The 23,995-nt window shown below is 39.4% G+C and overlaps 1 protein-coding gene across 1 annotated transcript; it reads right to left on the reverse strand.

The window, feature by feature from the left end:
• Nucleotides 1-2,074: 2,074 nt before the first annotated feature.
• On the reverse strand, nucleotides 2,075-23,868 carry LOC116899405 (abl interactor 2-like). The gene is made up of 2 exons (XM_032901141.1): nucleotides 23,529-23,868; nucleotides 2,075-2,289 (listed from the first exon to the last, which is right to left on the reverse strand). Exons 1-2 carry the CDS (start codon nucleotides 23,643-23,645, stop codon nucleotides 2,107-2,109), a joined length of 300 nt encoding a protein of 99 aa, XP_032757032.1. The 5' UTR covers nucleotides 23,646-23,868; the 3' UTR covers nucleotides 2,075-2,106.
• Between the last annotated feature and the right edge of the window lie 127 nt (nucleotides 23,869-23,995).

A 23,995-nucleotide genomic window follows, 5' to 3' on the forward strand; every position in this document is an offset into this window, starting at 1 on the left:
TTTAAGGTAAAAGTCTTGTTATGCAGGGCAAACCAGCCTGTAATGCTGGGTCTTCCTGCCTTGGCCTCTTAGGGGCCCCCCTCAAGGTACTCCCCCCTTTTCCCAGATACAGGACTACTTCAAAGGGACTGAAAATACACAATGATTGTAAAAGCTTGGCTACCAAGAGGCAAAATAGTTGAGAGAATTTATGTTTTTTGTTCAATATGAATGTGCTTTTGGTTTCCGTTTTTTTTTTGGTTTTTTGTTTGTTTGTTTGTTTGTTTGTTTGTTTTTGTTTTTTGAGCTGGGGACCAACTCAGGGCTTTGTACTTGCTAGTAAGTGCTTACCATCGAGTTGGGTAAACCACCAAACCCATGACTATGTGTTTTAATGTTGATTATAAAGCTATACCAAGAGACAGCCATTGAGAATTTTTACAGATTCTAAATCATTAGAAGGAAAAGTTTCAAATGTTAAAAGAAAAATCTCAAAACCTATTCTGATCACAACTATATATTTTAAAGACAGATGAGAAGAGGACACAGAAGTTGCTGTCTTTACGTGGTAGGCATCAGATCCCATTATGATGGTTGTGTTTTCACCAAGTTTAGTTCCTGGAATTGAACTTAGACCCTGGAAGAGCAGCAAGGGCTCTCTCTCTCAGCCATTTCTCCAGCCTCACAAACTATGATAAGTAAAACCATAAGGAAAGGAAAAGTGAAAAGTTTGGGTACAGTAAGTATACAAGCTCACCTCTCTGCATTTTCTTAAAGATGGCTATGAGTATAACGAAATTAAACTTATTGTAAAAGAACTTGTATATTGAAATCCTGTATATTGAAATAGTGACATTAGAAGCTAGACCCAAAGTGTATATAATTCAATGAGCATCATGAACAGCCATGCTGAGGACATCGAGTTGCTTTGAATTTACACTTGCAACTATTAGTGACACTTTGTACTTATCCAGCACCATATACACACTCCAAAAAAAAAAAAAACCATCAAAGTTGAAGCTACCTCTTATCCCTTTCTAACATCATACCTTTTCTGGTTCTTCTTATTAACACTTAATAAAGACTCATGTAAAATATTTTTTAAGGTTTGCTAGTCTAAACTTTCCATTTTACAAGAATGTATGATGAAATTATCTAGTAAACATAAACCTGGGCCATGGATTTTTAGCTCAGTAACAGGGTGGTTGCCCAGCAAACATAAGGCTCCAAGTTTAATTCCAATTAATAAACATAACAAAAAAGCTCTCACAGGCACAGGCTTTGAATGTTTACTATTAGAGAGTGAAAGTACTACAAGGATGGGGAGGTGTAGCCTGTTGGAGGAAGTACTGGGGGTGGGCTTAGTTTCAAAATTTTCAAGATGTTCTAAAGAACTTCCTGCCTACTGCCTGTAGATCTGATACAGATCACATGCCTGTTAACACTTCCACCTAATCAAATGCTTCCCTTTATAAGAATTCCCTGTGCTCATGACACCCATATCTCTTTCAAGGCAATATAACACTGATCAAACCACCAAGGGCGAAGGGAGTAAAAGTAAAAAGCCAACTGATAGGAGAAAATTAATTAGCCACTGGTTATTGAACCTTTATTTTTAAAAAACCACAAAGACACACACACACACACACACACACACACACACACACACACAAACACAGACACACACACAGAGTCTGCCAAATATTAAAAAAGACACTCTGGTGGTAGTGAAAAATTCTTTTTAATCCCAGCACTCAGAACACAGAGGCAGGAGGATCTTCAGGAGTCCAAGCAATCCTGCCGCCTGGCAGAGTAAGTTCCAGGACAGCCAGAATCACACAGAAAAACCCCGTTCAAAAAAACCAAAATAAAATACCAAAATAAAATTTCACTAGGAATGATTATGCTACTGTTAAGATTGGTGGAATGATTAAGACTAGCAACTGAATTTTAATAAAATCGATCAAAATTTACTTTCTATCAAACTGTAAGGATATAATACTACAGTGGGATATAAAATGAATAAAATAATAAATAAAATTCATTAAAAGATAATATCCTGCAATAAAGTTTAATATTTTTCCAAAGGCAGTCAATAGGCAGTGTGTTGCTCATAAGCAAACAAATTTAACAAGGTCTCACTTGTGAAATATGGTTGATTGAAGATTCCATTCTCCGTAACTGCGATGCCTGAATATCCAGCATCTGTAGGACATTGTTGGCCAAGGTGTTTATCAGATATGCAACACTTGCTAAGGATTGAGTGGTGTACGCTTTGGTTTCTTCTAGAGCTCGCTGCTTATCTGGTGACTGTAGGGGAGGAAAACGATGACCATTAATTTAAGGATAATTAATTTCTAGCAAACTAACTCAGTCATTTAAACCCTTCTGTTATTATACCAAATTAAAAATATTCTGAAAACTATCATTGTTATATAATTCCAAAACTAAATGATTCAATAAATTCACTGATATTTTCAAGTTAACTATACATTTTTATATGAATACAAATAAAGTTCTGAGTTCCAGAGTATACTTTGAGCAATGACAGCATATACACATCTTCCCAATTTAACTACTTAATATGAATGTACAAATACTTATTCTATTTTATCTTGATTTCCTTTCATCCTTACACATAAAATATGTAAGTATTAATAATAAATAAAATGGCTGATAATAAAAATAATTATAAAATTAAAATGTGAGGCTACTCTGTTCTCATGTAATTTATGGGATAGAAATTGCATATGTCAGCCCTTTCTTAGCAGTCAGCAGTGCCTATTCTGCAACCCAGAAGCCTTACTTGAAAAATAGGAACCATGCAACAAGAAGTAACCACATAACTATTTTCCAGGTTACAATGCAGAGCACTAATAGTGACATATTTTATTTTGCCAACTGCCACCTATAGAAGGAGTCTGTTGTTCATGATAAAGCTAATCCAAGTTTCTGAATCAGAAACCCCATATGTTAGTGACACCGCTAGTAGAAACTACAAATAGTCACCATTTCTCAGTTACAAAGCAGAGAAGGTACATCCCAGATTCAATCATTCTAAGAAAATGTGGACAGAAAACGAAAGAACTGAATGAGAAGTCACTTTCTAAAGCATAAATCCCTGTATATAGCTGCAACTGCTCAAATGCTGTCATTGCTCAAAGTATAAATCGGAATGCAGTGATACGATTTACCAGAAGTCTGCTACAGTCCCAATTACGTCTCTCCTGCAACTTACAAAGCATAGATATAAATTTCTCCAAGAATTGGAAGGAAGAAAAAAGAAAACTCTTTAGAAGAAGTCATTAAAAAAAAGAACCAAATTAACACCATATTACCAAGAAAAGAGTTAAGGAAAAAAAGAAATTCAAGTAAAATCAAAGATGAAAGGGACAAATTATAACTGATACCACAAAAATACAAAAGCTTCCTAGGAACTATTATCAATAACTATGTGCCAATAAAGTTTAAAAACCTAGACAGAACCAAATTTCTGGGTAAACACAGCCCCCACCAAAACAGAACCAGGAAGATACACATAACTTTAACCTACCAAGAACAAGCAGGAAGATTGAATCAATAACACGGATTGTCCAAAACAATAAAATAATAACAGCACTAGATGGTTACACTAATAAATTTTATCAAACTTTCAAAGACAAAATAATGACAAACCATGTATCATATACACACCTAGTACTTGGGAGGCTAAGGCAGTAAGATTTCAAGTTCAAGGCAAGCCAAGGCCACAGAGCAAGATTGCCTGTCCAAACAACAACAAAACCAATGTCAATTCTCTTCAAACAGTTTCAAAGTATGGAAAGGAAGTCAACTCCCTAGACACAACACAAAAAGTCTACAGGCTGATCCCTATGAACATATAGATATAAAACTTCTCAATAATATTAAGTCAAATACAAGAACATGATCATCATGTGAGACTTACTCTACGAATGCAAGAAGTCAAAATGAAAGTTGGTAAATAAAATACATCAAGTTAAAGTGAAGGCTGAAAGAATGTGCAATCATCTCCACAGATATAAAAAAAGCATTTGATAAAATCCCTTTTCGGGATTTGAACAAAAATGGCCTCCATAGACTCAGACAGAGGTGTGGCCTTGTTCAAGGAAGCGTGTCACTGGGGATGAGCTCTGAGGTATAAGAAGATCAAGATAGGCTCAATGGTTCACCCTCTCTTCCTACTGCTTACAGATCCAGATGCGGAACTCTCAGCTCCTTCTCCGACACCACGTCTGCCTGTGTGCTATCATGCTTCCGGTCAGGACAATAATGAACTAAACCTAACCTCTGTGAGCCAGCACCAACCAAATACTTTATAAGAGTTGCCATGGTCATGGTGTCTCTTCACAGTAAGATACTCTTTGTGATTAAAAAAAAAAAAAAAAAAAGCCTACAAAAATTTAGGTATGGAAGAGATGAACTTCAAGCTAGGCAATGGTGACCCTCAGCTTCAATCTTTAATCTTGAATCTTGAAAAAACAAAGACAGAAGAAAAATTGTACTTCAAAACAGTAAGTACTGCAGATGCTGACAATCCCCACAATCTACATTATGTCTGACTAGTTTTTGTGTATTATTTGTTTTGGATTCTCTATAAAATTTAAGAGTATTCTAGTTCTATGTAAAGGGTCATTGGTATTTTATAGGAATTGCACTGAACCTGTAGACTGCTTTGGACAGAGTAGACATTTTTGCAAAATTCTATCTGCAGAGCCCACTGGCCAAAGCCAAGCCAAAAAGATGAGCTTATGTTTCAATGAGAATAGCCTGTCTCAAGTCAAGAGGTAGAGATCAAGAGAGGAAGATACCCACACTTTCCACCATCATCCATATGTGCACACACAAGTGCAATTACTTCCAAACTCACATTCATGCACCACACATACACATAACACAAACATATGTACACCACACATATTCACCCAGTACACACACACAAGTATACACAAACCACACATACATACAATTTCCACACATATATACAACGTACACACTACATATGACAAGCACACACATATGCATATACCACATACACAAAATACACCAGACATATACACACCACACATAAGCAAAGCACATATACATACATATGTGTATAGCACACATATATCAAGACACATACACACACCACACACATACAGCACATGCACAAAAATACAAACAAAAAATCAATTTTTTTAATTTTAAAATTAAAAAATGAAGCCAGGTGTGGTGCATATGACTTTAGTCCCAGAATTCAGGACACAGAGGCAGGCAGATCTCTGTGAGTTCAAGGCCAGCCTGGTCTACATAGCAAGTTTCAGAACAGCCAGAGCTATAGAGTAAGACTTTGTCTTAAAACATCAAAAAAAGGGGGGGAGGGGAGGAAAAAGGGAAGAGGAAAAGGAATGGAAGGAAAAGATTATTTTGAGAGAACACATATGAAAGTCAGAGAACACCTGTGGTAGTCAATCCTCTCTTCCCACCATGGAGATCCTAGGGAGCAAGCTCGGATCATCAAGCTTGAGGCAAGTGCTTACCCTCTGACCTGTCTCACTGGCCCCTAAAGACACGCTTCCCTCCTTCCTCAGCTATCACTTCCAAGCACTGAATTTAAAATATTTTATCTCTTAAAATTCTAATACATGTTTCTGTTTACACAGAATATTACTCTTATACTACACCACTTCAAAGTATCTATAACTCCATTATCCCTTCCTTTAAAGTTATCTTGTACATGCGCTAAACAATCACTATTCTCTCATGCTGGATACTGCCCAAGTCTCTACATCACACCCCTATCCATGTGCCAAAACACTCTCATTCTATCTATGGTTTTCTTTGGAGGTATATTGGCCACATACTATCCTTATTATTGCTTAACCCTATTTCAGTACTAGTTTCCAGGACAGAGCATAGGGTCTTAAACATGGTCCAAAGAGTTCATCTTTCTAAATCAGCTGAAATCGCTATAGTTTCCTCTTACCTGATTAAATATAAACAGACTTCTCTATTTACCATCTACTGCCTTCTCTAATAAGGTATACAAGTTACTTCTCATTTAACCTTACCAAGTCTTCACTTAGAAAAAATTAGTTTTATGGTTCTCAAAATATGGGTCATAGTTTCCTACCCTTTTGTTCTTCACCTATAATAGTTTTCACCAATAACTTATGCCCTGCCTTAATCTCTAGGAAAGCTTTCCTGATTGACACTTACCAATCTCCTCAGCCACTTATTACACACTTACATAACACAGTAATACATGCATGTTTCACTGCCCAAACTCACATTATCCCACAGGGTAAGCCTCTTGAAACAGGTGGTAAGTTGACACATGTTTTAATATTACATGGGAATCACCATGACTTCTTTTCTATTACCTTTTTTCCCTGTTTTGTTGTTGTTGCTATTTGCAGTGATGGGACTTAAATTCACATGCTACACATGTACTGAACTGCTGTGCTCACCCCAAGCCTTGCCCAGGATCTCTTTAATAGGAAATGTTTGTTTCATTTTTCTGCTAACCTAATGGTTTAATTACATTATTTTTCTTCAGAATGTATAAATAATTATATTCTTTCTGTGTTGGTAAGATATGTTTTCTCCATATCAAAGTGTTCAGAGCCAACAAAAGGACATCCACAAAAATGAAGCATTTAACCCAGCCTTCCAAGACCTGTCTTCACAGGGCATTCTCCTTCCAGTCATAGGGGAGTCAAACCCTAGGAAAGGGGAACTGGGCACAAGCTGGTATTCACTGATCCTCCCAGCTAAACAGACAGCAGGGCAGAGCTCAGCCCAGCAGGAACTCACATGGCCTATTTCCATCACCTAATGAGGGAGAAAGACAGAAAACTGGATCCCCAGAAGCTTTCACACCATCCAAATGACTTACTGTGAACTGAATAAGGGGAAATTAAACTGTATTTCAGTTTGATGTGTTTCTAGAGCAATTGCAAATACACATAAGAACCCTGCACACCCTCTGAAGGCGCTTGACTGCAGTATTTCTAACACTTGTGTCTTACTGTTATTTACCTCACCATTTTGCTTCTCCTAAATAGCACCACAGACTTGGTCCAAAAACAGGATGTAGATGGCCCAGAAGGTATAGGAAAATAGTATTTTAAAAGCAAGAATAGAATACACAAGAGGGAATTCTCCTCTGCACACAATGCCCTTTAAGATGGCTTAGCAGGTAAAGAAAAGCACTTGCTATCAAGTCTGATCACCTGAGTCCCAGGAAACCTGAAATGTACAAAACTCTTAAGGCCCCTCCATAAGAGTCATAGAGAGCTCTGAGAATGAAGATTTCATGAATCATCACCCAGGCCCATTAGCCATCTCTGTTCCTCTAAGTGACCCCTCATTCAAATTCTTGTTACAGCTATAAAAATAATATATAAAAACAAGGAGGTTGTAGAAATGGCTCAGTGGTTAAAGACACTTGTTGTTCTTGCAGAGAAGTCAACGTTGGCTCCCAGCACCCACAGTAAGCATCTCACAAGTGCCTATAATTCCAGCTTCAGAGCAACCGACGCCCTCTTCTGGCCTCCACAAGCACTACACTCAAGTGTTTGTATACAAACACAAAAAAGAGAGACCAGCCCACTGTGAATGGTGCTACCCCTGTGTAGTCCTAGGTTCTATAAGAAAGCAGGCTGAGCAAGTCATGAGGAGTAAGCAGCACACATGGTCTCCTGCATGGTCTCCTGCATCAGCTCCTGCTTCCAAGTTCCTTCCCTGTCCTGACTTCTCTGGTAATGTAATGTTTATGAAAGTACACACTGAATAAAGCTTTTCGTCCCCAACTTGTTTTTTGTCCATAGTGTTTCACTGTAACAATAGAAACTCTAACTAAGACAGAAGCCACACACAAAAGGACACATAGACTAAGCAACTCTTCAGACACACTATGGGTGTGAGATTGCAGGAAAGGGGTAAAATGACTTTTTAATGGGTGACTTTCAAAGTTGAAAGTGTCCTGAAATAAAACTTGGGTAATGGTCAAACAACTTTGAAAATACATACATACATTAAAACCCACTAAATTTTACCCCTAAAATGGTTAGAACTTTTTTTTAAAAAGCTTCTAAAACTAACATTCACTAAGATTGCTGGTAGTGGCATGGCCCTTTAATCCCAACACTCAGGAGGCAGAGGTAGGCAGACCTCTGTGAGTCTGAGGACAGCCCAGTCTTATAGAATGAGTTCCAGACTAGTTGGGTCTATATAATAAGGCCCTGTGTCAAAAAAATAAAAATAATTAAAATCAGTTAAAAGTCAGTGAGATGGGGTTTTTACAAATCAGCAAAAATGACAATAGTTATCGCTATAGGAAAGGTAAAGAAAGAACAGAATTGACAGTAGTAGTCAGAAAGGACCTGATTTAACTTACACAGCAGCATGTGAGGAGGTAACATCAAATATCATTAAACCAATGTGAATTAATCTGAGAGCTTTTAATCTACTAACAACAATGTTTGCCTGGCATGGTAGCACGTGTTAACTACTTAGGAGGTTGAAGTAAGAGAGCTTGAGCCTATGAGACAAGGATGGGGTGACCCAAAAACACTAGATCAAAAACAGAAGAAAACAAAAATATACATAAAGCAGTGGTTCTCAAACTGTGAGTCACCAGCCCTTTAGGGGTCAAATGACCCTTTCACAGGGTACCCTGCGTATCAGATATTTACAATTCATAATAGAAAAAAATTGTTTGGGTGTTTTGTGTTTTTGTTTGTTTTGTTTTGGGGTTTGTTTTTTTTTTTTTTGTTTTTTTTTTTTTTAGTTTTTTTGTTTACCTGCAGACCAGGCCGGCCTTGGACTCGAAGAGATCTGCCTGTCCCTGCCTCCCAAGTGCTGGGATTAAAGGTGTGTGCTACCACTGCCCAGCTCTGATGAAATAATCCTATGGTTGGGGTCACCACAACATGAGGAACTGTATTAAAGGGGGGTGAGCACCACTAACAAATAGAGCTCAGATTGAGGGAGTGGCTCCGTGGCAGAGAATTTGCTAAGCTTCTATGAAGCCCCAAATTGAATCTACACCACCATCACCAGGAACAGAAGGGTGGAGGCAGTGGGATTCGGGGTAGGGGAGGAGATATAGGACTTAAAAAAAAAAAAAAAAAAAAAAAAAAAAAAAACCAAGATGGAATAAAACTAAAAGCACTTACCTCCTGAGCCTAGAGACCAAGTTAAGGCTCCGAGACCCAGTTAAAGACAGAAAGAAGCAGCTCTATAGAAGGGCGTCTAAAATGAATGTCAATAACTCTGGATATCCAGGTTTTATCATTTCAAAATCTTTTTAAAATAATGAAGCTTAATGCCTGTCACATGGGTTGTACTGTTAATATTGCCTGATACTTTATTATCTAGAATGATTCATGAGACATGCCTCTGGGCACATCTATGAAGGATTCCCTTCATTAGGTTATGTAAAATGGGAAGACTAAATGTGGGCAACCTAAGCTTAAGGAAGTCCGAGGGCTATTTGCCTGTTCCTTTTTCCCATCTAGTCCAAGTTCTGCTACACTGTTCCTAACAGTGCTACCACCTTCCCTGACATCAAACACAACTTATTCAGTCTTTCAATGTGCTCAGTGTGGACTGAAGACTAGTAATTCTCCAACAATACTCCTGACCACTGTTGTACAACCCAAACCTGATCTATCATATAAGTCAAACTATTAATTCCCTATAATAATTATTCATTCTATTGGTTCTGGTGACATCCAATTTGTGTATAGATTTTATTATTTATACATGAAGTTCATAATCATATCTATTAAAATATTACAACTGTACACAGGTAGGGATAGTAAAAACCTAGAAACATGATCCCATTACGTGGGGTTTTAAAGGAACTAGAAATACTGTACATTTATTATCAGTGACTTCCAACTTCCTTTAAAAAAAGCAATCTGTGTAAACATACTATTTTTCTGAATCTTAAAGAACTAAAATCCTTTTGATAAAACTAGCCCACTCTAGACTTTGTTGACTTCCCCTATCCGGCATGGATCTCTGCAGGTTCTGCATGGTCCTAACAGTGTCTTTTCTTGTCTATTTAAAGTAAATACAAAAGTAAATGAAGGGAAATAATAGTATGAAAAGCAGAAGCAAAAAAAATCCCATGTTATATTTAGTTCAACCTCATTAATTCAAAGTTTATAACAAAGGTTCGTCATAGGAAATCAAAACCTTAACAAACTAAAGTGTTGGCCCATGAGTTAGTTACTACTGAATTCTCAACATGGAAAGCTATTTAATGACGTTTTCAAATGAAAAGACAACATAATAAAAGTGCATCAAGATCATTTTTTTAAAATCAAAACCATACAAAGAACAAGCAAAACACTATAATTCCTCTCCACAGAACTTCTGTCTAGCAGGGTCAATGGTAACTGAGTTTACTTACCTAATTTTGTAAAATAGAAATGGCTCCCTTGCTAGCTTCCAGGGAGCTATAGATAACTCAGTATTTGATAAGCATCCACTTAAACACAGCCTTGCTTTACCTACCATAGATAAACTGAATTAATTCTAAAACAGCAACCATGTATCAAACACTAGTCTCAATTCCATGAACCATGTCTATGTTGAATATTTGGGGAAATATATTTACCAACTTTCTTTTTTCCTTAGCATAAATCTATACACTATTCAAATTTGTAAAACTAATATATTTCACTCCCCTAAGAATTTTTCTGTTGGCAAGGACTTAATTTATTGAGTTAACAAATACTTAATTCTGTAGCAAGCACTATTCCAGATACTAGAAATAAGCCAAATACAAAAATATAAATAAATAAATAAATCCCTGCCCTCACTGACAGGAAGGAAAGCAAAAAAATAAACTCTGTAACAAACATGTATGCAGACTGCAAAAAAATAAATAAAATGTGAAGAGACAAGTACAGGCAAAGGAGAAGCAAGCAAGGAAGTGACAAGTGAGCCAGTCAGGAACTATCCAGAGGGCACAACACACACACAAGTGAGCCAGTCAGGAGACTATCCACAAACATACACAAAGCAAAAGACTTTGAGGCAGAAATTACTTATTCCTACCTGGTATGGTGCTGGGCAGAGCCAGAAACAAGGAATATGGCTCCATCAGTAGTGTCATACACACTTGAGGTCCTGGGCTGGAACCACAGGACATGCTGGGCATAGTGGCATGGGCTTATAAACCCAGCACTGGAGGGTGGAAACAAGTAGGGTTGGCTGAACGACCACCCTATCGTAATTGGTAAACCATGACTAAGGAGAAATGGACTCAGATAACAAAGTAGACAAGCTCTATAGAAATGATACCAGAAACTGACCTCTGGCATACATGGACATGCACTCACACACACCAAGGTAGCTAACATATACTGAATAAAGGACTGGAAAAGTGTAGAGAAGATGAGGTAAAGGCTAGAAGCTACATCATTTGTGACTTGCAGGCAAATTTTTTCTTTTAAAGTATCTTTTTCAAAGTGAGAGTTGGGTTGGGTCATGTGATGCAGACTCACGTGGTGAGGCCAATTCACATGGTGTTTTGCTAAGGCGAGACCCATGGGAGGACACGTGATGTTTGGAGAAAGTATAAATAGGACTCAGAGGACAGTGGCAATGCACTTGTATAGCTAGCTAGCCTTACAACGCTTCACTGGGCTTCATTGGTCTTTCATCTTCATCGATCTTCACTTCAATGAAAGAGGCATGGCAGAGAACTTCCCCTGGCGTCCTGGTCCTGGTTGCTCCCACTGACTTGTGCTGATTTGGCCCAGGCATGGCAGTTTCTGCTAGATTGGGCCACAGCTGCTGATTCTTGACACTACTGAACTGGACTGCTGGTATCCTGACAGAGATTGGAATCGCCCCAAAGAACTACTTCTCAACAGGTCCACACCCCCTTGCCTTTATGATATCATCCGAGCAAATGAAGCAAAGCTTCATTGTGCTTTTGGTTTTCATTTCCCTAGTGGATAACTTCCATATATACCTGTTCATTTGTCTGTCTTCTTAATGATTGTCTGTTCAAGTCAATAATAGTTAATAGCATTAACCATCACTTCGAAAGAACCTAAGATCACCTGGTTCTGGAAAGTTCTGTGAGGGGAGATTACACTAATGTGAGAATGTGCACCCTTTTTTGTTTTAATAATTTTATTTTTCTTGGCTATTTTATGTATTTACATTTCAAATGTTATCCCCTTTACCCCCTCTCCCATACCCCCTCCTCTTCCCCCTGCTTCTACAAGGATGCTCCCATTCCCACCCACTCCAACCTCAACACCCTGGCATTACCCTACATTGGGGAAACAAGCCTTCACAGGACCAAGAGCTTCTCCTCCCATTGATGCAGGACAATGCCATCCTCTGCCACATATGTGGCTGGAGTCATGGGTCCCTCCATCATACTCATTGGTTGGTGGTTCAGTCCCTGAGAGCTCTGGTTGGTTGATATTGTTGTTCTTCCTATGGGGTTGCAAACCCCTTCAGCTCCTTTGGTCCTTTCTCTAACTCCTCCATTGGGGTCCCCTTGTTCAGTCCATTGGTTAGCAGCAAGCATCCTCATCTGTATCATTAAGGCTCTGGCAGAGCCTCTCAGGAGACATCCATATCAGGCTCCAATCAGCAAGCACTTTTGCTGATGCCAAGCAATAATGACTGGGTTTGGTGGCTGCATATGGAATAGATCCCCAGGTGGGGCAGTCTCTGGATGACCTATTCTTCAGTTCCTGCTCCACTCTTTGTCGCTGTATTTCCTCCCATGAGTATTTTTGTTCTCCCTTCTAAGGACTGAAGCATCCACACTTTGGTCTTCCTTCTTAAGCTTCATATGGTCTACGAATTGTTTCTTGGATAATCTGAGCTTTGGGGCTAATACCCACTTATCAGTGAGTGCATACTATGTGTGTTCTTTTGTGATTGGGTTACCTCACTCGGGATGATATTTTCTAGTTCCATCCATTTGCCTAAGAATTTCATGAAGTCGTTGCTTTTAATAGCTTAGTATGCCATTGTGTAAATGTACCACATTTTCTGTATCTGTTCCTCTGTTGAAGGACATCTGGGCTCTTTCCAGCTTCTGGCTATTATAAATAAGGCTGCTATGAACATAGTGGAGCATGTGTCCTTGTTATATGTTGGAGCATCTTTTGGGTATAAGCCCAGGAGTGGTTTAGCTGTGTCCTCAGGTAGTACTATGTCCAATTTTCTGAGGAACCTCCAGACTGATTTCCAGAGTGGTTATACCAGCTTGCAATCCCACCAACAATGGAGGAGGGAGAATGTGCACCCTGACTGTGGGAACACTATTCCCCGGGCAAGGGTTCCTGGACAGCAGCATAAAATGAAGGCCTATAGTATGCTGAGGAGTACAGTGCGTTCATAGTCACATGCCCCTGCCTCCCATGTGCTAGGATGAAAGGCAGGTGTCACTATGTACAGTTCTATGCCCATTTTAAAATGTATTTATTAAGCTGGAGAGATGGCTCAGCGGTTAAGAGCACTGACTGCTCTTCCAGAGGTCCTGAGTTCAATTCCCAGCAACCACATGGTGGCTCACAACCATCTGTAATAAGATTAGATGCATTCTTCTGATGTGTCTGAAGACAGCTACAGTGTACTCATATACATAAAATAAATCAAAAAATGTATTTATTCATGTGTTTTACACATTAAAGTGTTCTGTCTTTATGCACACCAGAAGAGACACCAGATCCCATCACAGATGGCTGTGAGCCACGTAGTTTCTGGGACTTGAACTCAGAACCTCTGGAAGAGCAGTCAAGCGCTATTAATCACTGAGCCATCTCTCCAGCCCTACATACATATATAAATTTATTTTTGTGTGCATTGTTGTTTTGCCTGTATGGCTATGTGATCACCTGAAACTGGAGTTACAGATGGTTGTGAGCTGCTATGTTAGTGCTGGGAACTGAACCCAGGTCCTCTGAAAGAGCAGCCAGTGCTCTCAACTGTTGAGCTATCCCTCCAGCTTATGCCCATTTTTTAAATTTGGTTTAGGGCTTAAGCCATGTTTTTTGAGTTATTTATATTTATATTTATTTTCAGTTTGATGCATTGTTCTTATTTATACTTGCTTCTGTTACCTGTACTTTGGTGTTCTATCCAAATAAAAATTACTGCCAATACCAACCAGTATCAAAGAGCTTTTCCCATCATCTTCTAGTAAGTTTATAATTCCAGTTCTTACTGGTGCGTGCGTGCGTGCGTGCGTGCAACGTGTAGGCATGCATGCCCAGTACATGTGTAGAAGTAGGATAACACTGGTCAGCTCTCTCCTACCACTTTTATGTGGGTTCCAGGAATCAAATTTACATTACCAGGTATGCACAACAAGCACCTTATGCATTGAGTCAATTCACTGGGCCCTCAAGTTAATTTTTATGTTTAGAATACAGAGTCCAAATCCCATTACTTCACATGTACATACAGTTTTCCTAATAGAAGAGACTATCTTTTCCCTGCTGTATAGTCTTATTATCAAAGAGAAGTCGAATAAATATTTCTAAGTTCCCTATCCTGTTCTATTGCCCTGGAACTATTTCATGCTAATACCATGCCCATTTTGGTTATCTAATCTGTAATATAGTTTGAGATAACAGAGTGTGAGGCCTCCAATTTTGTTGATCTCAAGATGGTGATGAGTATCCAGTCTCTGAGATTCCATATAGATTTGGATTTTCTAATTCCTGTGAAAAATTCCATTAGAATTTTTGAGGAGAGTAAGTACAATTCATTTACAGACAGCTTTGGGTAGTATGGACATTATTTATTCTACAATCCAGGATGACAATCCTTCCACTTACATGTGTATTACATTCATAAATGCCTTATAGTGTATAGTGTACAGATCTTTCACCTCCTTGGTCATGGTATCTGCTCACAGCAGTAAAATCCTAAAACATTTACTGAACGTGTTATTTTTAAACTATGTTTGATGGTGTCTTGATGGTTTTCTATGTATAAATCATGCTTTTCTGTCCCCACTGTCACAAAAAAATAATTAATTAATTAATTAATTAATTAATTTAAAAAAAGAAAATAAAGAGAACAGTTACCTGAAAACAAGAGCAACTACTTTTCCAGAGTGGATGTGGATATCTTTTATTTCCTTTTCTTTTTAAGTGGCCTGACTAGGACTTCTAGTATTTGTCATAAATGGTGCTATGTTTAATAAAACTATGTGGGGCTGGAGAAAATGCCTCAGTGCTTAAAAGTACTAGCTGTTCTTGCAGAGGACCAGTATTCAATTCCCAGCACTGGTTAAAAACCATCTGTAACTCCAGAGGATTTGATGCCCTTGAGCACTGACATACATGTGGTACATAGACATGCATGCAGGCAAAACATCCATAAAAATAGAACTAAATTAAGTAAAATAAAATGTAAATCTCTAAGATGGGAACTCTTAATTCTAATAATAAAGAAAATGTTCAATCAACTTTTCATGGTTGAGTATGAATTAGCTTGGGGTTGTCATAAATATCTCTAACAAGCTATACAAATCACAACGCCTGACAAAACTAAATGTTGACAAGGATACAGAGTACTGATACACTGAACATTTGCTGGTAGAAATGCGAAATGATACCACAGAAAAGAGTGTAGTAATTTCTGCAAAGTTAAGCAGGTAGTTTTACCATGTGGTTCAATAAACCCACTATATTTTTTTTTAAGCAAAGGGAAACAAAGCTTGGGGTTGGGGATTTGGCTCAGTGGTAGAGCGCTTGCCTAGGAAGCGCAAGGTCCTGGGTTCGATCCCCAGCCCCGGAAAAAAAAAAAAGCTTGACCTCACCTAAGCCCCTGTTTAATTCAGAAGGCAAAGTAGCAAAAGACCCAGGTCATGTATAATGCCAAGAACCAATGGTGCCATATAACTATACCAAGGATGATATGGCACTTGTGAGAAATCAATGCCATCCTGCAGCTCAAGTTTTATAGCCACAGCTGTGCCTAAAAATAGTACAAGCAGAAAGCCTTGTTCCATCACAACTAGGAGGGATACAAAACTGACAGTCTCCTTTTTAGACCAGGAAATGAATGAGAAAAGGCTTTGTGGTAGCTTCCCACAAACCTCTCATCTCACAGTACAAAGTGAACACAAGTGCTATGCCAAGACTCAGATCTGCTATAGTCAAACTGAATACCACATGGGTACATTTAACATTACCAGAGTGGAATGATGGAAGGAGCCATTCACTTAAATTTACTCAAGAGGTAAATGCTTATAGCTGTACTGATTATTGGCTAAAGCTAGATACAACCCAGAAACAGAATAACAGATAAGTCAAATAAACTAATTCTTCCATATACTGTAATACCATTTGTCAACAAAACAGAATGAAATGACACACTGTGTGTTCAATTCAATCCAAATCAAGTATGTTAAGTGAGGAAGTCAAACATGAAAGACTATACAATTGGTAGATCCAGTTAGAAGGCATTATGGGAAAAGCAAAAACTATAGGGAAAGAAAGCCCTGTGTTTCCTTCCCAAAGGTTGGGGATGAAGAGAAGGACTGTGAGGTAATGTGAGTGTGAAAGGTTTTTCTTTGGTTGGTTGGTTTTGCTCTGCTAGGACTTGATCCGGAGCCATACTATCTCTCTATAGATAGGCACATTTCCATTGAGCAACACCCCAGGGACTGACCTTAAAACTTGTTATTTTTTAAATTTATTTTAAGTCCAACATTTTGCCTGCATGTATGTATGGGTGCCACATGAATTCCTGGTGGCCACAGAGGCCAGAAGAAGGCATTAGATTCTCTAGAACTAGAGTCAGGGATGATGGCAAGCTACCCTATGGGTACTGGGACCCCAATCTGGGTCCTCTGCAAGAGCAACAAGTACTGTTAACCACTGTACCATCACTCTAGCCCCATTACTTTTATGTCCAAAAAGGGATGATTTGTACTATAGTTGTATAAACTTAACAAAGTTGACCTGAGAAATCAATTAAAATATCCATGCTGTATATGAGTCAAAACAAAACTTGAGATTTCTTGTTACCCTGTATTTTTGTATCAATGCATACTACCTGCTACAAATAAATAGAAATTAAAAATTTTCCTTGTAAAATGACCACATTCTAAATAATACAAGTAAAACATTATACTCAAGGGCCAGCAAGACAACTCAGTGAGAAAGTTAAAAAAATGCTTAGGATATGATCTCATCCTCTAGAAGGTTTATATCTGGAGAGGAAAAAAAAACACAAAATTAAAAAATACTTCAAAACAAACTGCACGATTCTACACACTATTTCATGAATTCAAACAACAAACCAGTTTCATAAGAATTTAATCATAGGGTTGGGGATTTAGCTCAGTGGTAGAGTGCTTGCCTAGCAAGTGCAAGGCCCTGGGTTCGGTCCCCAGCTCTGAAAAAAAAGAAAAGAAAAAAAAAAAGAATTTAATCATAACGTTTAAGAATAGCTTAATTTTTATCCATCTATGAAAAGACTACACTTACACTCAGTACCGCAGAATATTATTTCCTAAATTTTAAAAGAAAGCCAAGGGAGCTGGAGAGATGGCTCAGAGGTTAAGAACGCCAACTGCTCTTCCAGAGGTCCTGAGTTCAATTCCCAGCAACCACATGGTGGCTCACAACCATCTGTAATGAGATCTGGTGTCCTCTTCTGGCCTGCAGGTATGCATGTAAGCAATAATAAATAAATCTCAAAAATAAATAAATAAATAAAAAGAAAGCCAAAACAGCCTATACTCAAAACTTTCTACACTACGTATTCTGCAAATAAGTAAAACAATTTCACTTATAACTACTATCTAGGAGTGAAAGCACTCCAGATAAATGAAACTATCACACAGTAACACATTAGTCCTATCATGATACAAAGACAAAGTAAACAGACTTTCATTGTTTGGGCAAAGGGGCAATTTTGTAGCAATACTTCAAGAAATACTTCAATACCTCAAGAAAGGGTAAAACAAGATGCAAGTAAAGACCCTGGATCAACATAAATTATAAGGCTACTGAATATATATACAACAACGGATGACATTTTAAAGAAAGCAACGAGAACAGGGTACAATTTTAATCTATTTTTTTATATTATTCTTTCATTCTTTTTTTTTATTTATTTATTTTAACTTGAGTATTTATTTACATTTCGAGTGTTATTCCCTTTCCCGGTTTCCGGGCAAACATCCCCTTAATCCCTCCCCCTCCCCTTCTTTATGGGTGTTCCCCTCCCCATCCTCCCCCCATTGCCACCCTCCCCCCAACAATCACGCTCACTGGGGGTTCAGTCTTAGCAGGACCCAGGGCTTCCCCTTCCACTGATGATCTTACTAGGGTATTCAATGCTACCTATGAGGTCAGAGTCCAGGGTCAGTCCATGTATAGTCTTTTAGGTAGTGGCTTAGTCCCCCGAAGCTCTGGTTGCTTGGCATTGTTGTTCATATGGGGGTCTCAAGCCCCTTCAAGCTCTTTCAGTCCTTTCTCTGATTCCTTCAACGGGGGTCCTGTTCTCAGTTCAGTGGTTTGCTGCTGGCATTCGCCTATGTATTTGCTGTATTCTGGCTGTGTCTCTCAGGAGAGATCTACATCCGGCTCCTGTCGGCCTGCACTTCTTTGCTTCATCCATCTTGTCTAATTGGGTGGCTGTATATGTATGGGCCACATGTGGGCAGGCTCTGAATGGGTGTTCCTTCTGTCTCTGTTTTAATCTTTTGCCTCTCTATTCCCTGCCAAGGTATTCTTGTTCCCTTTTTAAAGAAGGGAGTGAAGCATTCACATTTTGATCATCCGTCTTGAGTTTCATGTGTTCTAGGCATCTAGGGTAATTCAAGCATTTGGGCTAATAGCCACTTATCAATGAGTGCATACCATGTGTGTTTTTCTGTGATTGGGTTACCTCACTCAGGATGATATATTTTAATCTATTTTTACAATCTTGTCAAAGGTATTGATAATGACAAATTTGTCACTAAAAACCTATTCACCAAAATGTTTCTCCTGGAAATTAGGATTACTTTCTTAGGATGAGAAGCCTAAGCTCCAGGAATTTACTCTCCCTAACTAGGCCTAGTGTCTATCTATTTATTTAGTTCATTCCTCTCAGTGAAGACAAGAAGATAAAAACTGAGAAGAATGTAATTATGGTACTCAAATTTCTACTCTCAATGCCTTCCTTCTTCATGTATTTTTAAGTATTTTTGTTTATATTTTTGTGTTTTGGGATAGGGTCTCACTATATAGCCCAGACTGTCCTGGAACTCACAATGTAAACCAGACTGGTCTTGAACCAGAGATCCACTTGCCCCACCTCCTGAGTACTGGAATTAAAGGTGTCTGCCACCAACACCCAGTTTAAGGTAAACTCTTAATTTTTGTTCCAAATAAATCTATCTTGTAAGACAATTCTTTCAGCACTCAGGAAGCAGAGCAGGTAGATCTCTGAGTTTTGGTCAACAGAGTAGCAAGTTCAGATATGTATTCAAGATAACAGTGATTTTTAAGTGCTTTAATAGCTAGCTACTTTATATTAATGTTTCAAAAATAAGCATCTATTCTAACCCAAAAATTTTAATCTTTGCCAATTTCCAGCATGAATGAATGAATGAATGAATGAATGAATGAATAAATAAATAAATAAATAAATAAATAAATAAATGCATGGAAATCCTGAACATTTTCTAAGGTGTTAGGCATTCCATGCTTATATTAAGTAGAGAAACGAAACAAAGGTATATAAGTCAGGCAGTAGAGGCTGTACTAAATTAACTTGGTACTTGTTTTCTTTTGTTTGTGAGTGCCACTTCTTCACTGAGGCAGAGTCTCTCAAGTGAGCCCAGAGGTAGCCAACATAATGAGTGGCTGTAATTACAGTCAGTGACACCTGAGATTTCAGCAGCCACAATGCCCACCCTCTACTAACAAAGGTTCTAGGGATATGAATTCTAGTCCTCATGCATGGTTGGTTGTACAGCAAGTACAACCACTGAACCATCTCCTCAGCCCCTACTAAGTAATTTTTACCATCAAGAAATAACAATCGGGGTTGGGGATTTAGCTCAGTGGTAGAGCGCTTGCCTAGGAAGCGCAAGGCCCTGGGTTCGGTCCCCAGCTCCGGAAAAAAAAAAAAGAAATAACAATCAAGCTAAGAATAGCCAACACCTACATTTAGTCCCCAAAAGCAGGAAGAACACAAGTTCAAGTCAGGCACAGACAACACAGGGAACATAGTCTCGAGGAACAAACAACAAAATCATCTTTAAAAGTATTAGCGAACAAACTATAGTCATAATTTTTGTCATCACACTTTAGAAAAGCAATTTGCCTATGTTTCCCAGAAGTTCATAAAATAAAACTCTTAAGACTTTATTAACCATCATAACATTTAAAATTCCAATATTAACTTCACTGTATCCTAGAAAGTAAATATTTACATTTATGTACATTTCTCTATCTGGAGTATCTCTGAGTTCCTTTCCTTTTGCTCAAATCTCACACTAATTATAATCCACAATTAGTGTATATTTATTTACTTAGTTTATTTCCTAAACAAAAAAAAACAGATACTTAACACTTAATAACAACAATTTTATGCCATCAACATATATTATTTTTTGCCTTAAAAGTTACATTCCAGCTGCTTGGTGGTGGCCCACCCCTTTAATGCCAGCACTCAAGAGGCAGAGGCAAGGGTACTCTCTTTGAGTTCAGGACCAGCATGGTCTACAGAGCTAGTTTCAGGACAACCAAGACTATACAAAGAAATCCTGTCTCAATCTCCTCCCGCTCCAAAAAAAGTTACAGTTCCATACAATAAAATCCTGTTGCTTTAGTTGACTAGTGCTAGAAACTAAGACACAACACCACCATAAAAAGATTAATTGACCATTTGCTCAGTGATCCTGCCAATTAACTTTCATGTATTACAGGGTCACAGACAGCATCAGGACCCTTGCTGGTCAGTCCTTCCATCACAAGAACCAGCCAAATGTACAGCTGGCACTGCACAAATCAACTATCACCAGTTATTTATCAATGTACTACAAACAAATCATGTAAGAAATATCATCCTGAGAAAGTACTGCAGTAATAAATCCAGTGACTCCCACAACAGAGGACGACCTAAGAAATAATAATAATATGTAAACTCTACCTCACATACTGAATTTAAAATAATAGATGGCTTAAAATTCAAAATAAGTATTTATAATTTTACAGTGGGTTAGGAACATCATTCAGTGGTAGCCTGTATTCTCTGCATGCACAAAACAGCCCCCAACACCAAAATTGAAAACGTATAAATAACACACAAGTTTTGTTACTCTTTAGGCTAGAATTATAAATACTAAGACAAAAGTGATCTCTTCCACCTCTCCACTTTATCCACTCATGTACTTTCCCTTTATGTGGCATTATAATCTCAAATTATGGTAACATTCATCTTTCAAAAACCTTTTTCTTATTAGTTGGCCACAATTGTAATCTAATCACTTTTCCATTCCCCAATTTCTCTTCTGACAGACAAGACTTTCTCATAATATGCTATGCAAGGCATCAGAATAAGCCCTTTGGGTCGTTTAGGTTTTGCCTCTCCTAGCAGCTGTGACTCCCTGAAAATAAAAGCATCACCTTTCTGCGCACAATTCCCTACCAAGTATAAATTAACTATTCTTGTTCCTCAGTATCCAATAGGGATTAGTTCTAGGACACACTCCTGCTCCACCCAATCCCCACTCCAACCCCATCTTTGGAAGGTGAAGTCCTTTACATATAATGGCATAGTATTTACATTCAATCTATTACACATCCTCCCCATAGTTCAAATCTATACATTACTTACGCTATCTAATAAAATGTAAATGCCATGTTAAGTAGTTGTTACACTGTTTGGGAATGACAAGAAAAAGGAAAACTATTTCTTCCTCCAACATGAAGGGCTGATAGCACATCGTATTACTATGGATTCGCTCACAGATCAGTCTCTTGAACTATATCATAAACCCCTTAAGAGTTTAGGGGTGTACCACCACCGACAGTTCTGAGCCAAAGAAGACTGGAAATCAAGCGATAAAACTTTTGAATACTTCCTACATAGCTCTGTATTAGTAAATGATCTGACAGACATTTGTGAGGGACTGTGATCTATCTTTGACCAAAGACACACACCCTTTCTACTGAACACAACACACTTTTTTAAGGGGAGAAGATTCACTCTCAATACAAATGTTTACAACACTGGAAAGGGGGCCACATTTGAAATATAAATACATAAAATATCTAATAAAAATGCAAAAAAAAACTCCAAATGCTTACAACATAATAGAACTCAGTACATTTATAACCAAATAAAATCTAAGCACATTTTCTTTAACAACGTGGTCCTCAAAAATCTTAAGAACCTATAAATTGCAGCATCTGTTTTTTTTTTTTCATAGTAAGATTTGAGAATGTTTTCCAATACAACTGTTGTTAAGGAGACCTGCAGAGACGGAGGTAGGAACAAGAACATTAAAATACGGGTAATCGTTTAACACCATGCTTACATTCCACTTTATCCAAAGAATTTAAATGGGAGTGGGGCAAAAAAATGTAGGCACAACCTGTAATTCAGTATAAGCCCTACAGAAAACGAGATACTAGATTTGCAAACCATGAGTTAATTTTTAAAGTGTTGTTTTAATCCACAAAATTTTTACATTTATCCCATGACCAGCTGGTTCTCATCTCACCAATGCCCCGCCCCCCCTCCTCACCTTCCTACACACACACACACACACACACACACACACACACACACACACACACACACACAGGAGTCCTGTGCAAACCAATCATCATGGGGAAAAAACCTAAACCATGTGGTTCGTTTCCCTGATTCTTTATGAAAATAGTCATAGTTCTTTTTCCCAAAGGAAAATCACCTATTCTAACGGGAACTGGGAAGGAAAAGCAGCTCATTATCAGTTTCCCATTCTCCACAGGGAAGAAAAAAAATGGTATTAACTTGCAATAAGAGACAGCCTTTCCACCATGTCCCCTTTACAACCTAAGTTTAAACTTAAGGGTTAAGAATTTTTGTTTTGTCTTCAGGGTACATTCGCAGGAATGGAGAAGTGAGGCATTTCAGTTTGCAGGAATAGGACCCCTTCAAAAAAGATCCCTCGGAATTTGTGTGATCCACACAAGCCTGCCATCGAGCAAGATTCCGTTATACAGAAAATGCCACTCTCCACCTCCCCCGCCATCCGGAACACTGACAGGAGAGGACTGCGGGGGCGACGGGGCAGAGGCGAGGGGGCGGGACGCCACGCACCGCACCGCACGGCACCGCACGGCACCGCACCGCACTGGGGACTCGCACGGGGCTGCTGGGGCCTTCTGCCGACCCCGTTTCCTCCAGCCGCCGCCGCCCTCGCCCCGTCTCCACCCCGGCGCCGCTCCCGGGACCTACTACCGCGCGGCCTCCTCAGCCCGCCGTCGCCCCGCGCGCCCCTCACACCCCACGTCCTGTCGCGCCGCGCCGCGCGAGGGGCCGCGTCGCACCTGGATGTAGTTGTTCTCGCAGTAGTCGGCCACCCGCTCCAGATTCGTGTAGCTGTCGAAGAGAGCCCGGCGGCCCCCCGGGATTTCCTCTTCCAGCAGCATCTGCAGCTCCGCCATCTTCACATCCTCCTCTTCCTCCTCCTCCTCCTCCTACTCCTCCTCATACAGCCCGCAGAGGCAGCGGCCGCGACGCCCGGGAGAGGAGGAGCAGCAGCGAACGCGGCGGGAATCGGGAGGAGCGAGCAGCACCCCCTACGGCGCGCGACAGGGGAGGGGGCGGCGGGAACGGAGGCGGGGCGCGAGCCGACGGGCCGCGAGGACGGTCACCGCGGCGACGGGCGAACGGACGGGCGCGCGCACGCGCGCTCCCCTCCCTCCGCCCCCGAGCGCCCGAAAAAGATTCCCACCCGCGCCGCCCCTCCCCCACTTCCGGCGTCTCCTAGAGACGGGAGGGCGGGGGCCGGGAT

The sequence above is a fragment of the Rattus rattus genome, chromosome 4 (assembly GCF_011064425.1).
Source record: "Rattus rattus isolate New Zealand chromosome 4, Rrattus_CSIRO_v1, whole genome shotgun sequence".
Taxonomy (NCBI): Eukaryota; Metazoa; Chordata; class Mammalia; order Rodentia; family Muridae; genus Rattus; species Rattus rattus.

Coding starts and splice junctions, on each gene's coding strand:
- LOC116899405 (XM_032901141.1), bottom strand. CDS start 23,645: ATGGCGGAGCTGCAGATGCTGCTGGAAGAGGAAATCCCGGGGGGCCGC. Junction 2,290..23,528: donor GCGAGAACAACTACATCCAG/GTGCGACGCGGC, acceptor CCTCCCCTACAG/TCACCAGATAAGCAGCGAGC.